Source organism: Microcaecilia unicolor, chromosome 7, assembly GCF_901765095.1.
Source record: "Microcaecilia unicolor chromosome 7, aMicUni1.1, whole genome shotgun sequence".
NCBI classification, from domain to species: domain Eukaryota; kingdom Metazoa; phylum Chordata; class Amphibia; order Gymnophiona; family Siphonopidae; genus Microcaecilia; species Microcaecilia unicolor.
Window position 1 is genome coordinate 221586406 of NC_044037.1, and position 18570 is coordinate 221604975.

Genomic DNA, 18570 nt, shown 5'->3' on the forward strand with positions numbered 1-18570 from the left:
TCCAGCAAACCTCTTTTCTTCTCCTTTTTTTTTTTTTGTTGAGCTAGAAAAGGAAAGCTCCACAAGAAAACAGGGAAAAGGCAAAGGAAGGGAAGTGGTAAATTTGAGGGGGCACCACAGACAAGGATCTGAAGACCTCCAGATAGGACTGTGCAGACTCAAGCCACCCACAAAGCACAACTGGGGACCAATTGACCAATTGGACCAAAAGCAAGTCACTTCGAACCAGAGGGTGTAAAGTGTATCCATCCACCTGTTGGAGATAGCAAATACTGAGCAGCTGGACTGGATGCCAAGAGAGATATGTCTCAGCTCAGTTTTCAGTTCTCTATCTCCACCTGCTGGTTGATGGACACAACTATCCCACAGGTTCTGGAAAAGTGGGAAGTTACGCAATGGAAAAGGAAGATAAGTCATTATACAGCATACTAAAATACAAACGTTATTTTTTAAAAAATACTCTCTTTACGTTAAAGAGAAATGTGTGTGTGATTACCACTGTTAAGAAACGAAGAAAAACCCCCCGACTATATCATAATTGTACCCAAAGAAATTTTCTAGAATTTATACAAATTGTTTCAGTTTGTGTTTTACAGTACTATATAAGCAATGGATTGGACTGCTGCATATGCATAAATATTAATTACACTTTTTTAAAAGCAATAAGAGGCTTATATTAAGAGCAAAATACTTGGGTTAGACAGCTTCCTGTTATCATGCCTAAGAATCTGAAGATAATAAACTCACATTATAATATTACAAAACGTGTGATTTAGTATTATCTATCAGATTTGACAGACCTGATCAAGAGACTTGTTGGCCCATCCAATTGCTTTCATTTTGCGTTGAATTTCCCATCGCTTCTGATAGACCAAAATATAATTAAGAGGCCAAGGAAATGGTGAACTATATCTAGGTTCAGTAATCTTGAGAGTGAGAGAATGGGAGAATATGAGACAAAAGAAAAAAATGTTTAGTACGAAAAAAAACGATTATGGAATAAATACAAAAGTTCACAATTTATTATAAAAACAATGAAAGTTTCCACTGTGCAAATTTTTCCATGGTTTGGCATATAATAGCTAGATATTTTAAAGAAATTTATAGTTAACAGTTTAGAAAAATTAACATTTTAAAATATCCTTTTTTAACATAAAAAGTTTGCAATCAGTTATCTTAAACAATGATACATAGCTTCCCTAAAGCATATGTGCAAGCAAAATGAAAGTAAGTGAAAATATCACTAATGGTATAAACCTCAATGTTTAATTTATGAGTAGGGACTTGCAATTGTGAACAAAAGTGTTTTCTCATTAAATTTTAACTAAGATAAATGCTTCAGAACCACTCACCTCCTCCAATGTAGCTTCATCACACCACTGAATATACAACTATAAAGAAAAGAACACTTGCTACTAGTCAAAGACAGAAGAAAACCAGCACAAAAATACTGCATAGCGTGTCATCTTATATTTATCCTGGTTACATAATTTTGACATATGTGTTCTTAAACACTAAATTAAGGTAATGATGCTGCTTTGGAACTGCTGGACCAATACAGCTTGTATGCTAACCTCAATACTACTGAAAATTAGAGTATCAAATATAGCGTATATTAAATTTAAAGTTCTGAAAATATTCACCTAAAGACAGAATATTCTAAGTTGTGCAGTTGATTTACCTTGTATCTAAAAAAACAATTCCATGTAAAGTTTCTTTTCACACATAATAGATGTGTAATACAGTTACTTATGTTGACATACAGATTTATTAGTTAACTATTGCAGTGGCCCATCAAAAATTATGGAAAAAAAGGCACTAATACCTCTACCACCAGGAACACCCTTTTTCTCAGCAGAAGAAAGACATACACACTTTTTGCCTACACACAGGATGGACGTTGTTGAGAAGGCAATTTCAAATGTGTAAATACAATTCAGTTGGATGAAATATGGAGAAAAGTGTAGTCTATTTGTCCTATGATAAAAATCATTATTGTATTTTATATTCAAAACTGTTAACAATTTTGAAAGAGAGGCATAAAGTGGACCCTAAGGAAACAAAAGTAATCAGTAAATGTCTCTAAAAATCAGTGTAAATATGGTTTCTAGAGTGTGACTGACAGTGCAACCAACACATGACTGTAGCAAATTATACAGAATTCATTTGAATGTAAGTGTCCTGCTGAACAGCTAAGCACTTTTTGTTAAGTAAATTCAAAGTTACTGTTTAAAATTACCCTTTTCATTATTTGAGGTGCTGGAAAATTAGTTCCATCCAAAAAATAGTTTTGTTTTTTCTTCCTGTACTCAACAAATAATACAAGTTACTAGTTTGCGACTGTACCTCTGCTGTTAACAACATGTTGTTGACTAGTTCCATGTAAGCTTTCATCTCCGCCTTCTGGACTTCATCCAACCCATCACTAAGTGAATGACCCTGAAGGGACACAAAGCATCAATGCACTGAAAGGAAGGGTTTCAAAGTCTTAATTTTACTTCAGCAAACTATTCCAAAACATGAAAGTTTCAAAACATATTGAAGATGATATTGGAGAATGAACAAATATCATCCAACCAAGATGAATCCAGGTTGGGATCTGCCAACAGTATAGTTAACAGTGCTGTTGAAAGTACTAGGTCAAAGTACTTAAGTAAAAATAAATGTATATTTTAATACTTAAGTGAAAGTAAAATGAAGAACACATTAAAAAAATTACTTAAGTAAAAGTAAAAAAGTTACTGCCTAATATAATACTTTTTGAGTAAAAAGTAAAAGTATAACTACAGTGAATGCAACTATTGTTAACATTTTTAACCCAACAATTTTATTGCTCTACAATTCAATCTATTTCACTTTTACTAAAACTACATTTTGAAAATGACTGCCACTCATGTGAGTGCGCTTATGAGTCTTTAATCCACCACAGCTAAAAAGGTGTTCAACAACTGAACTATCAGGAACTGGATTGTTAGTTTGATAAAAAGTTCCCTCAAATCAGGCCAGGCAGCAATATTACTGATGCTTTTAAACTGGGTCTGCAGGTATTGATCAAAGGAATCTCAGTCTGAAACACTTGACTTCCTTATAGCAAAGAATGCTTTATCATCATCGTTGTCATTATCATTTGTATTAGTAGTAGTGCTAATTCATCTCTTGCATCTTCATCTTCGTTATCATTGTCATGCTGTCCAATTAAAGAGAAGGCTTTCACAAAGTTGAAATCATTGTCTGTTGTCCTATTTTTCGTCTGATGGCAAACTCTGAATATCTTCAAGAGCTGATGCAAGAATGTCATATGTATGCAAACTCTTCAGTCTTAATGCCAGACAAGCAAGAGTATCAATCCAGTGGACTGTCATACCAATGCAAAATTTTTACATGGGATGTCCAGAAGTCTGTTGTGATAGAGACATATATGTCTGTTCACCAAGAACTGCAACCAGCTTTAGCTTCATCTCTGCCTCAAAGTGACCTAACTCATCACTGTTCTGTTTGGCTGGAGACTATTAATCAGTTCAACAAGCACAGGCAACAATACTGTTCTCATAGACTGTGTTCCCTGAATACCAAAATTTAAGATGAGATGATCCACTGTTTGTGCAAAAAGGTTTGCAATTTCAAAATCCTGTTCCAGGTTTTGCTGTTTCATTTGGTTTACTGGGGAATCATTATTTAGGTCTCTGTCACTTTTACTTGTTTACTTTTAACTGCAAGCATGAGAAGTAACTAGGTAAAGGTAATAAAAATTGGTAAAATTATTACTTCAGTAAAAGTAAATTTTTTCTATACTTCTTTACAAGTAAAAGTAACTAAACTTTTACTTAAGTACAGTAACAAGTTACATTTACTTAGTTACTATACAACATTGGTTAAAAAATATTTTTGATCTTACACTGCGTATAGGGTTTATCTTCAAAATTATCTATAGAAATTGGGGTAAAAGTAAAAAAAGTGCCCAACTGTATTATTTCACCCTAAACATTTCTAGATCATTTTGATGCTACTTCTGATGGGGCATGATTATTTTCCCACTTTAGCGAATATTTGATCCTAGCACACCTGGATAATATGACACAGTATTAACCTGCTGAAAAGATTTTTTCTTTCTTTCTTTCTTTCAATCCAGCCAGACATAAAACATAAGATGTGCGAAGCAGATTCAGACCAAAGAGTCTTCAAGCCATCCTGTTTCAGAGTGGTCAGTTGGGTCATTTGGAAATACATGTCAGATTCTGGAAAAGGAAAAACTATTATCTGTTTCTCACTTCCTGAAGAAGGAGAAATGCAAGAAAATATGATAAGTAATGATTAATAGGCTTGTCCTCAAGAAACTGTAAATTAATTGCCTTAACCACATTTTCTTGCAATGTATTCCATAGTTTAATGACTGTAATAAAAATACTTTCTAAAATATGTTTTTTTTAAAAATCTGCTGCTAGTTTCATGGCATGTCCCCTATCCTAGTACTACCAGTAAGAGTGAATGACCAATTTCTTCCACAGTCCTCAGTCATGACTGCTCAGTGGTCTCTATGCCAAGCTAAAAAGATTTAATCTATTCAGCCTTATTCATAACAAGTTGTTCTATATCTTCTTAAACCATTTTCTCACTCCTTTCTCAACTTTTTCTAGTTTTGCTAAACCTTTTTTTGACATGTGGCAATGAAAACTGGAGAACAGCTTAATGGTGGCAAAGAACCAGGGAAACCAAATCTCATTGATGCTCCTTGTGATCTTGGGCAAGTCATTTAGGGCTTCTTTTACAAAGCTGCGCTAGTGATTCCCATGTGACAACTGACAGCAAACCCAAAGGAACTGAATGGGCTTCCTCTCATTTGCTGGGCTGAGAATCGCTAGCATGGTTTAGTAAAAGAGACCCTTAATCCCCTATTGCGTGAACTTAATCCAAATCTCCTTCCTTCCTTTCTTCTTCCCTTAACACATCACAATGGGAAAATTAGGTTCTTACCTTGGTAATTTTCTTTCCTTTAGTCATAGCAGATGAAGCCATTACGTATGGGTTGTGTCCATCAACCAGCAGGGGGAGATAGAGAGCACTCAACTTTTCACAGTGCCTCATGGCCAGCCAGCTCCACTGCCTCTTCAGTATTTGAAGCTTCCAAAGCAGTATGGCAAACCGCAATGGGAATACATGAACTTTTCCTCACAGCGAACGATGGCCCCTAACAAGGGCTATGAACTCCAAAAGGAGGAAATGAATACGTCCTCCTGGAGGGAATAAACTCGTCCTCCTTATTGTATAACTGGAGGGGATACACGCAACCTCCTGGAGGGAATAAACTCATCCTCCAAAACATAAACTGGAGGGAATGGACTCATCCTCCTATAAGTGAACATGAATCTGAAGACTGTTTTCCAACTTTCTCCCAAGGAAGGAAACTTCAGGAAACAACAAACAGAACCTGAACAGATTCACGCATACAGACAATCATACAGGGAGGGCTCATGGCTTCATCTGCTTTGGACTAAAGGAAAGAAAATTACCAAGGTAAGAACCTAATTTTCCCTTCTTGTCATCAAGCAGATGAAGCCATTACGTATGGGATGTAACAAAGCAATCCCTATATAGGGTGGGAACAGGTCACACCACGCGCTAGCACTTGTGCTCTAAAACGCGCATCCCTCCTAGCAGCCACATCCAGCCTGTAATGTCGGGCAAAAGAGAGCTTAGAAGCCCATGTTGCTGCACTGCATATCTCTTGACGAGAGAGTGCTCCAGTTTCAGCCCAAGAGAAGAAATCACTCTGGTAGAATGCGCCTTAAAGGCTACAGGCGGAGACCGGCCGGCAAGCAGATAAGCTGAAAAGATAGTTTCTTTGAGCCAGCGGGCAATAGTGGCTTTAGACGCTGGAGACCCTCTGCGAGGACCTGATAGCAAAACAAACAGATGATAATAGATCCTGAAAGAGATAGTAACTCGCAGATACTGCAGCAGAGTCCTGTGCACATCCAACAGGTGCAACTGCCCAAAAGATTCTGGAAACTCCTCCTTATCAAAGGAGGGCAAGAAAATAGGCTGGTTTAGGTGAAACGCTGAAACCACCTTAGGCATGAAGGAAGGCACGGTCCGAACTGTGACCCCGGACTCTGAGAATTGCAGAAATGGGTCTCTAGAGGACAGCGCCTGGAGCTCTGACACCCGTCTCGCCGACGTAATGGCCACAAGAAAAACGGCCTTTAGTGTCAAATCTTTCTCCGATGCTCGCCGAAGCGGCTCAAAAGGAGAAGCCTGCAGGGCCTTCAAAACTAGCCCCAGGTTCCAAACTGGACAGGGTGCTCGCACGGAAGGCCAGAGCCGAAGCACCCCACTAAGAAACCGTGCCACATCTGGATGAGCAGCTAAAGACACGCCTTCAACTACTACTACTACTATTTAGCATTTCTATAGCGCTACAAGGCATACGCAGCGTTGCACAAACATAGAAGAAAGACAGTCCCTGCTCAAAGAGCTTACAATCTAATAGACAAAAAATAAATAAAGTAAGCAAATCAAATCAATTAATGTGAACGGAAGGAAGAGAGGAGGGTAGGTGGAGGCGAGTGTTACAAGTGGTTACTAGTCAAAAGCAATGTTAAAGAGGTGGGCTTTCAGTCTAGATTTAAAGGTGGCCAAGGATGGGCAAGACGTAGGGGCTCAGGAAGTTTATTCCAGGCGTAGGGTGCAGCGAGACAGAAGGCACGAAGTCTGGAGTTGGCAGTAGTGGAGAAGGGAAAGATAAGAAGGATTTATCCATGGAGCGGAGTGCACGGGAAGGGGTGTAGGGAAGGACGAGTGTGGAGAGATACTGGGGAGCAGCAGAGTGAATACATTTATAGGTTAGTAGAAGAAGTTTGAACAGGATGCGAAAACGGATAGAGAGCCAGTGAAGGGTCTTGAGGAGAGGGGTAGTATGAGTAAAGCGACCCTGGCGGAAGATGAGACGGGCAGCAGAGTTTTGAACCGACTGGAGAGGGGAGAGGTGACTAAGTGGGAGGGCAGCAAGAAGCAGATTGCAGTAGTCTAAACGAGAGGTGACAAGGGTGTGGATGAGGGTTTTGGTAGAGTGCTCGGAAAGAAAGGGGCGGATTTTACGGATGTTGTAAAGAAAGAAACGACAGGTCTTGGCGGTCTGCTGGATATGAGCAGAGAAGGAGAGAGAAGAGTCAAAGATGACCCCAAGGTTTCGAGCTGAGGAGACAGGGAGAATGAGAGAGCCATCAACAGAAATAGAAAACGGGGGGAGCGGGGAGGTGGGTTTGGGGGGGGAAAATGAGAAGCTCGGTTTGGTCATATTTAATTTCAGGTGGCGTTGAGACATCCAGACAGCAATGTCAGACAAGCACGCTGAACTTTGGTTTGGATGCAAGGTGAGATATCAGGGGTAGAAAGGTAGATTTGGGAGTCATCAGCATAGAGATGGTAGGAAAAGCCATGGGATGAGATTAATGAACCAAGGGAAGAAGTGTAGATAGAAAAGAGGAGGGGACCAAGAACAGAACCCTGAGGTACGCCGACAGGCAGAGGGATAGAAGTAGAAGAGGATCCACCAGAGTGAACACTAAAGGTGCGGAGGGAGAGGTAGGAAGAGAACCAGGAAAGGACAGAGCCCTGGAATCCAAGTGAGGACAGGGTATCGAGAAGTATGCTGTGATCGACAGTGTCAAAAGCAGCGGAAAGATCAAGAAGAATGAGGATGGAATATTGACCTCTGGATTTAGCCAGTAATAGGTCATTGGAGACTTTACCACGAAGGGAGGCCAACGCTGCCACTTGCACCCACAGGGAATTATAGGCCAAGCCTATTTGTACACCATCCTGCAAAAGTCCAGAATCGGTGAGACAGGAGACTGCATGGGTGTGATCGCTTTTGAAGCACACCAAGACTCAAACTGGTGCCAAATCCTGGCATAAGCCACGGAAGTGGAACGCTTGCGGGCCTGCAGGAGAATGGAAATGACTGTGTTTGAATAGCCTTTGTCCCTCAATTGCGCCCTCTCAATCGCCATGCTATAAGACCAAAGCGGCAGGCGTCCTCCATGGCTACCGGGCCCTGTGACAACAAGTTCGGTACCAGAGGTAAAGGAAGGGGAGCCTCCACTAGCATCTGTTGGAGGTCCGCATACCAAGGCCTCCTGGGCCTATCCGGGGCGATAAGGACCACTTCTCCTGGGTGCAGCCGAATCCACAGGAGCATGCGCCCTATCAAGGGCCACGGAGGGAACACATACAGTAGGCCCGGAGGCCAGGGCTGAGTCAAGGCATCCAACCCTGCCAAGCGAGGATCTCTCTGTCTGCTGAAGAAGCACGGGACTTTGGCATTTCAATTTGTCGCCATAAGATCCATCACAGGCTTGCCCCATTTGGTACATATCTGCAGGAATACTTCGTCTGCTAGTTCCCATTCTGCTGGATCGATCTGATGCCTGCTTAGATAATCGGCTTGCATGTTGCTCTGACCTGCAATGTGAGCTGCCGACAGAAACTGAAGATGCAGCTTGGCCCAGTGGCAAATCTGTTCGGCCTGCGCGGCCAGTGCTCTGCACTGAGTGCCGCCTTGTCGATTTATGTAGGCCACTGCTGTCGTGTTGTCCGACATCACTCTGACAGCCAATCCTTCCAGGGTCACTTGAAAGGCCAGAAGCGCCTGAAACACCGCTTTCAACTCCAGGCGGTTGATGGACCACTCAGACTCCTCGGGTGTCCATAGACCCTGGGCATGTTTCCCCTTGCAAAGGCCGCCCCAGCCCTTCAGGCTGGCATCTGTCACTACTAGACACCAATCGGGGAGCGCCAGCGGCATTCCTCGCCGCAGCATGCTGTCTGAGAGCCACCACCATGCTGAGTCAGGCCGCAGGGAGCCAAGAAAGTCTGCATTGATAATCCTGAGACACTGGAGACCATCTCTGAAGTAGGGAATACTGTAGAGGTCTCAGGTGCGCTCTCGCCCAGGGCACCACTTCCAATGTGGCTGTCATCGATCCCAGCAGCTGGACAATGTCCCAAGCTCGTGGGCGGGGCATCCTCAGGAGCGGACGGACCTGATTCTGAAGCTTGCACCGCCTTAGCTCAGGTAGGTATACATAGCCCAAGTCTTTGTCGAACCTGGCCCCCAAATATTCTAGAGATTGCGAGGGGGTCAGGTGACTTTTGGCCATATTGACGACCCAGCCTAGAGATTGAAGTACTGAGACCACTCTGGCTATAGCTTGATAGCTCTCTGTTACAGAGTCTGATGAGCCAGTCGTCTAGGTACGGGTGAACCCTGATACCTTCTCGCCTGAGCAAAGCAGCTACTACCACCATTACCTTCGAAAAGGTTCGGGGAGCTGTGGTGAAGCCAAAAGGCAAGGCCTGGAACTGGAAATGTTTTCCCAACACCGCAAAACTCAGAAACTTCTGGTGCGGGGGGCCAAATTGGTATGTGCAAGTAAGTTTCTTTCAGGTCTAGAGACGTGAGACTGGCTGTATCGCAGCAATGACGGAGCGCAGGGTTTCCATGTGAAAATGCCGTACTCTCAGGGACTTGTTTAATTCTTTTAAGTCCAGAATAGGGTGAAAAGACCCACCTTTTCACGGCACCACAAAGTAGATGGAGTATCGGCCGTAGCCGTGTTCGGCGGGAGGTACCGGGGACACGGCCCCTAACCGAAACAGACCTTGTAAAGTCTCCTCTACCGCCGCCTGTTTGGCGGCAGAACCGCATCGGAACTCCACAAACACGTCTCTTACTGGGGCGTTGAATTCTATTCTGTAGCCATCTCTGATCATGTCCAGAACCCACTGATCTGAGGAAATATTGGCCCACTCCTCGGCAAAGAGGGAAAGACGTCCTCCGATGACAGGAAGCGAGGAGGGGGCCGGCGCACCATCGAGAGGGTCGCCCCTGAACTCCAGGCCTAGAGCCGATGGCTGCGGAACGCTTGTCCGAGCGAAAGGAGTTCCTCTGCTGAAAAACGGGCACGAGAAGTGAACCCAGCAGAACGCCCCGGGCGGTACCTTCTAGCTTCACGGAAGCGAGGACTATAAGAGAAGTGGACCGCCTGGCCCTTGGAGGAAGGCCTCGGCCTATCTTCAGGCAAGCGCTGGGGTTTAGGATCTCCCAGGCCTTTAACAATTTTATTTATTTATTTTTTTCCAACTCCTCACCAAATAGGAGAAGGCCTTGAAAGGGCAACTTCACCAACCTTTGCTTAGAGGCCATGTCCGCTGCCCAATGTCGTAGCCAAATAAGACGGCGAGCTGCCACTGCTACTGCCATTTGTTTAGCCGAAGCTCTTACAATATCATAAAGGGCATCAGCCAAAAAGGACAAGGCCGACTCCAGCCGCGGAGCCACATCCGAGAACGGCTCCGCTCCATCTCCGGGCTGTTCCACTGCCTGTTGCAACCACGCCAGGCAGGCTCTAGCAGCATAACAACTGCATGCAGACGCCCGAACAGTAAGACCTGCAATTTCAAAGGACCGTTTAAGTGCTGCTTCCAGCCTACGGTCTTGTATATCCTTCAGGGCAACTCCTCCTTCCACAGGGAGGGTCGTCCTCTTTGTCACCGCAGTGACTACGGCATCTACTTTAGGCATTGCAAAGCGAGCCAAATGCTCCTCACGCAGAGGGTATAATTGCCCCATATCCCTGGAAACTTTCAAAGGTCCCTCGGGGTCAGCCCACTGAGCGGAAATAAGCTCTTGGATGGAGTCATGCAAAGGAAAGGCTCGAGCAGGCTTTTTGGTACTAGCCATCCTAGGATTCACAAGAGGAGGCCGTGCCACTGTCAGGCTCTTCAATAGAAAGGACCTGGTAGGGCATCTGAAATAAGCGCTGGCAGCTCATCACGGTGGAAAATCCTCACCGCGGGAGGGATCATCAGATCCTGTGGTAATTCTGCACCTTACATCTGGCTCCTCAGACCACGAACGCCTGCCAGAACTCTCCGAATCCTCACAGCCCGACCACGGGGGGGGGGGGGGGGGGGGGGGGAGGGGGGGAGGTGCACCACAATCTGAAGGGGGAATTAGCCCTTCTACGCTTTTCTTTATGCCAATTATCAGGGAAAATAGCCTCAGCGGGCAGTCCCAGGCCAGAATCCACCGGGGGGGGGGGGGGGGGGGAGATAATAGAAGGGGCCTCAGACGACCCTTGAGGGAGAGCTCTTTTCAACATGTATGTTTTATGCAATAACAACACAAAATCAGGGGAGGAAAACTCGCCCTGGGCACCCAGACCCCGTCCGGGGCTAGCCGCTCCCTGAATATCCTCAATTCGAGGTCCCCCCCCCCACCCCCCAGGCTCAGGGCTCTCCGTCTCTACGGAGTCCGCACCATGCGGAGAATTCAAAATGGAGTCCGCTGCCAGCTCTGAGAGGGAAGAATCATCGCTCGCCATGCTCGGGCCGGCTCTTACACCTGTACAGCACGATTTACAGAGCCCCGCTGCTGATTTGCGCTTACCACACCGGGAATAGCGCTTTACATTCTCTGCAGCCATCGCCGAAAACGGCGGGAAAATTCAAAATGGCGGTTTCCGCCAAAAACGAACCGATCGCGGGCCCACCCCGGAGGAGTCAGAAAACACTCTTACCTCACCGGACCGAGTATCACAGCTCCGGTCCCATAGAAGAATCAAAGGAAAACCTCTGTTCCACTTTTTTTTTTTTTTTTTTTTTTTTTTTTTAACGCTGTGAGGAAAGCAGAGGTAATAAGAACTCCGGAGGCTCAGATGAGTGGGAAAGGCAGGGAAAGGCAAACCAATGTGCCTGCATCCACTGAGTGGGAAAGGACAGGGAAAAGCAAGCTAATATGTCCACATCCACGGGGGCATGGGTAAGGCAGGGAAAGGGCTAACCTATGTGCCTTTAAAGTGAAGCTGCTATAGCCTCTAACACCCCAGCTAACAACTGGCAAGCCAGGAGCCACCCCCGGGCAGATTTTTGATGGAGCTCGAAGAAGCTGCAGCCACCCTGCTTGGGGAGATAGAGAATACTGAAGAGGCAGTGGAGCTGGCTGGCCATGAGGCACCGTGAAAAGTTGAGTGCTCTCTATCTCCCCCTGCTGGTTGATGGACACAACCCATACGTAATGGCTTCATCTGCTTGATGACGAGGAAAGGGACATTATAATATTCCATATTTATTTTCTTTTAATCTGCTGCACATTGAATTGAGGATTTCAAAGTACTGCTCACAATGAAATCAAAACTGCTCCCTGAGCAGTAACACCTACTGAGGAACCAGCACTGTGTACCTGTAGTCTGAATATTATTCCCCCATGTGCATCACTTGGTCCTTATCTATATTAAGTTTCATTTGACATTTGGATTGATTTGGTTTATGCACATATTTATAGATTTAAACTGTCTGAAATGTAGGCAGCTAGCATGAATTTTTGAATACTTAAAATTTGTGAATCCAGATGTTTTTATGATCATGTATATTTAAATACATATGTACATATTACTCCACAATTCAGAAGGGAGGTGGAAAGAAAATAAGAGAAATTTAGAAATAATATAAACTTAACTGTTGATATTCAGCCCACAGCACTCAGTGTATTGCTGACCGCCGCAGGTGTTATGCCTGGAAATTCAATACCTGGCCATGTCTGGGCTCTAGCATTGAATTTCCAGGTTCCCAGAGCCAGCTACACTATAGCTGGTTAAATGTGATATTCAACACTTAACTGGCCATGGAGCACTGCATAAAGACAGAACTGAAGGTTGAGGTGCTTTCATTCTGCGTGATGAGGGTCAGAAAACAGTCCAGTTTCCAAGGTTCTTTGAAGGACATCTCCAGAAGAAGAGGGAACCAGATCCGTTTCAGCCAGGAGCGATGAGGATCATAGCTCCATGGTTCCGCTGCCACATCCCGACTGCTTCCTGACACAAGGGGTAAGATACCATACCTCCCTGCTTGGTGAGCTAGTACATCACAACCTATTGTCCATTTTAATGAGAACAATTTGGCTCCTTAGTCGACCTCTGAAAACCTTCAAAACGTTCCAAACTGCCCAGAGCTCCAGGAGATTGTTGAGCAACAGAATCTCCTGAGTGGACCAGTAACTGTGAAGTGTGAAGCCCATCTACATAAGCACCCCATCCCAGATTGGATGCATCTGTGGTCAAAATTTTCTGGGATGGAGGAATTTGAAATGATAGTCCCTGAGTCAAATTGGTTTGAATTGTCCAAAGAAGTGACTGCTGTAAATCTGAGATGACATCCTTCAGATTCCTCAAGGTCTGACATCACGGAGTCTCACAAATGGAGGTGTGCCATGGGTGTGACTTGTACAGTGAAAATCAATTGGCCCGGTAACCTCAGCATCTTCCGAGCTGTGACCTGCTGGTTGGTGTAAACCTGATGAGTGATGCAAATGAGTGCATCACCTGAGGAAGGTAGGCTCAAGCCCAAACTGTATGTAGCAGGGCTCCAATGTATTCCAACTGCTGCACTAGGGGCAGGTGGAACTTGGGATAGCTGATTATGAACTCCAGTTGTTCCAACACTCAAAAAGTTCTCTGCATTGTTCCATAGGCATCTTCCTTTGACGTGTTCTTGACCAGCCAATCGTCCAGATAGAGAAACATGTGCACTCCCAGTCTGCGAGGTGATGCTGTGACTACTGCAAGACATGTTGTAAAAACTCTGGGAGTGGATGTGAAGCCAAATGGCAGAATGCGATACTAGTAGTGTTTCCCTATTTGAAATCTGAGATACCTCTTGTGACTGGGATGTATCTGAATGTGGGTGTAAGCATTCTTTAAATCCAGAGAGCATAGTTAATCTAGTTCCGGAATCATAGGAAGCAGAGTATCTAGGGAAATGATCCTGAACTTTTCTTTGACCAAGCATTTGTTCAGGGACCTCAGGTCTAGGATGGGACGAAATTCCTCTGTCTTTTTGGGTATAAGGAACTGCTTGGATTAGAATCCCTTCTTCTCTTCCCCTGGTGGTTATGGGTTCAACCACATGTGCCTTTAGAAGGGAGGAGAATTCCTCTATGAGCACTTCCTGATGCTGAGGGCTGAATTTTGTCACTCTTGGTTGGCAATTTGGAGAAGGGGTTGATGGCAATTTAGAGTGTAACCCTCCTGGATTGTTTGAAGTACCCACCAGTCTGAGGTTAAAAAGGGCCACCTTTCTTAGAAAACCTTCAGCCTCCTTCTCACCGACAGGTCATCCAGAATGCATACTTTTACACTGGCTACACTGTTAGATCTAGTCAAAAGCTCGTCCCTTGCTTAGATTAGGGAGCTGGTTTGGGCTTCCGAGTCCACTGCTACCAGGGGCAGGACTGCAGAGGTTGGGCCTGTGGTGTAGGGCAGGACTAAGGAGTGAAACCAAGCCTTTGAGACTATTGGCACTCTTTCGGCCTGCACCTGCAATCTTCTGAAATGGAGGTCGTGACCTGGATTTGATGGTGTCAGTTCTCTTTTTTGTGAGGTCTGTCACCATCTCCATCTTGACCCCAAAAAGGTTATCACTTCAGTAAGAGATGTCCATTAACTTTACTTGAACTATTGGTTTCAGGTCCGAGATATGCCATGAGAGACTTCAAATACTGATACCTACTGTATGGGCACAATGCTTGGACGTCATACCAAAAGTGGCCCAAGCCATATGCTTTCAACACTCCTTCTGCTTATTTGCAAATTGGTGAAGCTGAGTGGCCTGAGTAGTCAGTGCCAGCACCGATGCCCGGCGAGGCACTAGTGACAACAACATTCAACAGGCAGAGCATGGATCTCCAGAATGTGCTGGAGTGGCACTATGAATGGTACCTGCCTCGGTGTTGCATTGAGCCAGAATGTACCTCAGTTCCTCTTGTAACATGACCCTAAAGCTGCTCCTCGAGGGCAGGCATCAGTAAAGGTGCAGCCAGAAGTCTGCAAAGAAGATGGAGGCGGAGTCCCGGCTATGAGGAAATTAGTACATTGGCACTGCTTCCACGGAGGGGGAGCACTCCTCATAGCGTGGATGCTTCTCAGGTACTGGGCAACACTGGTTCTCCAAAGCTCCTCGAACCGTGCTTTGAAGAGGATTGATGCGGACACTTCTTGGCCTTTGCTCAATGTCCAGCTCTGGATCCTTCGGTGTTGCCAAGAACGAAGTGGAATCCTCAAGGGTTTGAGGATGCTCGTCCCAAGTGGACACTATTAATGCCCAATGTTGAGGACAGTGGAAACTGCCTCAATGTCAGTGCATATCCAGCTTGGGGTGCAGCTCCCAATGCCACCTGGGTCAATGCCTCCAATGCCAATGTCAATGGACCAGACTTCTGTGAACTGAAACATTTTTCACACTGGGCCTCTCTACTCTTCTTTTCTTTTCTGTATTTTAGAACAGAGTTTACACTGAGAGGGCAATTGATTATGGCTGAGGCACCAGTTGTGAGTGGCAGCACAGACCTGGTCCTTCAGCACCGCAAACATTTTTTTTGAAACTGCTGGATAGTTTCTTGGACATTGGAAAAATAGCCAAATGAAATAGACGATGAAATTTTGAAAAAAAATAATAGAAACGAGACTTTCTTTTTTTTTTAACGTGACCAGGAGCTAACAAGTTGCGAAAAAGAAAGAAAAAACTTAGAAGAGCCAGAAACACTAAAAAGTTAAACAAGGAAAGGGTAGAAAACCAAAATAAAGTGAACGTAAGGGTCCTGCTCTACTCACAAAAGAACTGGGTAGGAATATGCTGCAGAAAAAAAAAACACGCACCAGAGACCAGCACCAACGCATCTAACTAGCTCCACGGTAAACAATCTGGATGGTAATGACCTACGCACATCAAATGCCAATTGGTGCGCGTCCATTACGCGCGCCAGAAAATAAAAAATATTTTTCAGACGCTCGTAGTGGATGGACGCCAAAATTGAAATTACTGCAAGGGCCACGCGGTAACTCCAATTTGGCACCAAACTCTAATTACTGCAAGGGCCTATGCGGCTTAGTAAAAGGGCCCTTATGTATGATGGCAGGCTAGAGGAAAGGGGAGGTAAGGAGGCAGGCTGCTTCATGGGCTCATGGGAGCAAGGGGGGGGGGGGGGGGAGATTAAAAAAAAAAAAAAAAGGGTTATGTAGGTCCCAGCTGATATTCAGTGCCAGAGCCTGCATAGCTAAGTTGGTGAATTTAAATACGCATAACCCCCGGTTCCTCCCCAGTGCCGACCCTTGTACCACCCCGACCTGCCCACTTTTTACATAGGCGATCAGAGACGATATTCAGTGGCACTGCCTAGTGTACTGCGGCAGAATATCAATGGTTGGGCGGCTCCCTGTGATTTAAGCAGGCCAGAGTGTGTCCTGCCTCTTTACATTGCTGTCAATATTGGCCGGCATATATTTAGCTGAAATGGAAAGCAGCAGTTCTTATGTTTAAGGAAGTTACACATCCTCTACCATATAAATATTATTGTATCAGAGAATGGTAGGTGATATTTTTCTGATGACATAATTAAATCATCTCAAAACACTACTTTTCTTACCTTAGCTTTTATAAACTGAACTACAGGGCCAAGTTCTGAAACTACTTGATTTCCCACATGAATAAAGGGTACTTTACCTGTGACAACAGAAAAAAAAGATAAGTGGCTATATGCAATGCAAACTAGAATAGCTGTTTGTGCAATAAAAATGAAAATTAATTATTTGGAGAATTTCAGAATACACAAATTTTAATAACCTCACAAACCTTTTAACCAGATTTGAGACTTATACCCTGACAGAAATACTGGTACATCAAATAACATGACTAACTGTTCACCATACTTATAAATTATTGGGTCAATATTGATCAGCACCAGTCAGGGATTTATTTATTTATTTTAATAATTGCCATCTCTATACAATAATTGGTAACTCTGCCTCCCTGGATGGCTGGCTGGCTGGGTTCGTAACAGCATTCAAATGAGATGACGTCAGCTCGCTTCCCGCGTTCCCTTCCCTCTGTGTCCCGCCCTCGCATAAAGATGAAATGACATCAGAGGAGGGCGAGACACAAAGGGAAGGCAAGGGAAGGCTGGAGGTGATGCGAGCTGAGCCTGCCACCGCTGCGACCTCAGGTAACATGAACGGCTTAAAGGCAGGACCAGCAGGAAGGAGAAGAGGGCAGGGGAGAGGAGGGGAGAATGGCTAGACATGGATGGGATGGGAAGACAGGGCAGAGGAGAATCGCTGGACATGGAGGGGAGGGCAGGGAAGAAAGGAGAAATCGCTTAGACGAGAGCCTTCCTAGGGCCCATTTCATTTTTCACAAAACGGGCTTTGTTGCTTGTTGTAACTAAAAAAACAAAACAGATATTCAGCACTGGTGTCTGGATAGTAGGCGGTGTTAAATAGCCAGATGTCTAACACATAGAAAATGGTCTATAAAATTACCCCCATTATGTCACACACTTGTCTTTTTTGGTATCCCAGCAGTTTTCTTTTCTTTCTACTTCAAGCTTTTGGCTGTGTTTGGGCTACAGTGCCATAAGCCTTTATTTTCTACTACCTACAGATTTCCCTCTTAAGGAACAGCACCTGTTGGGGATGGTCAGTCTGTCCATTTGTCCATCTGTACACATTGTTTGTTTGCACATGCACAAACAAAGCAATGGGTAGACAAAGCTGAAAACAGAAGCAAGAAGCAGCAGGGTTGTGGGGAGGTCAGGTCAGAGGCAGCAATGGTGGTAGAAGAAAGTCAGCACCATGGGGACCCAACTCCTGCAACATAAAAAACAAAAGGAAACCTACAGCAGCACAGTAAGCAACAGGCCATTGAGGGCCTGAACCTCAACAACAGAAGCAGCAGCTGCTTCCTGCTGTGGTACAGCAATCAGCAGGCCATTAAGGGCCCAAACCCTGTCACTAGAAGAAGCAGCAGGCTGGCAGGGACCTAGCCCCACTGGCAGGACACCCCCCCCCCCCCCCAGATCTCCCAGTGGCAGAATATCATGCTCACAGTGACCCAACCCTCCAAGAGGCAGCTTCCTGCAGCAGCATAGTTTTAAGTGTGTTGGCAGTGGTGGAGGAACTGACTAACTGAAAATTGTGAGAGGAAGCTTGGAGGAGGCAAGAAGAGCACGGAGTATAAGGTTGGAGAGACAGAGAGTAAAGGGAAGTGGGAACAGAGTGATTGGGAGTGTGGAGCACAGAATTCAAAGGGAAGAAAATACAGAACATTCACACACACACAGAAAGACATATCCAACTTTCTCCTTGAACACACACATATACACTCTGCCCAGCCTGATACATATTCACCCGAGTGGTCTATGGTGACTCCCTCACACATATTTATCTTATTTCCCTGTTACATGTGACCCTCTCCTCCTGCACAACCCTGCACTTACTTGCACAAACACCACACCTCCCTGTGTATTCAAAGTCAAGGGCTAGACATTTGTGCACCCACAGCAACAACCCACCCATCCCCAATCAACATTCACCTGGTTCCCACACACTCCCAAATACCACTGTTTTGCACTCACACACCTACAGCTACTATCCACACAGTGTCACATTCACACCTCCAAACTCAGTCAGTGAAGCTCCCTTTTCTACAATGCTTAGAGTGTGCATTTTTAAACTTACTTAT

General features: G+C 44.8%; 1 protein-coding gene across 1 annotated transcript in view; it reads right to left on the bottom strand.

Moving 5' to 3' along the window:
• MTX2 (metaxin 2) overlaps nt 1–18570 on the bottom strand; it is a 119206-nt gene that overhangs the window by 11787 nt on the left and 88849 nt on the right. Inside the window, exons 5-8 of the mRNA XM_030209235.1 lie at nt 16478–16554; nt 2347–2439; nt 1353–1391; nt 801–926 (exon numbers count right to left, since the gene is read on the bottom strand). Of these exons, the coding sequence (XP_030065095.1) occupies nt 801–926; nt 1353–1391; nt 2347–2439; nt 16478–16554 (335 nt within the window). The remainder of the gene's footprint in view (nt 1–800; nt 927–1352; nt 1392–2346; nt 2440–16477; nt 16555–18570) is intronic.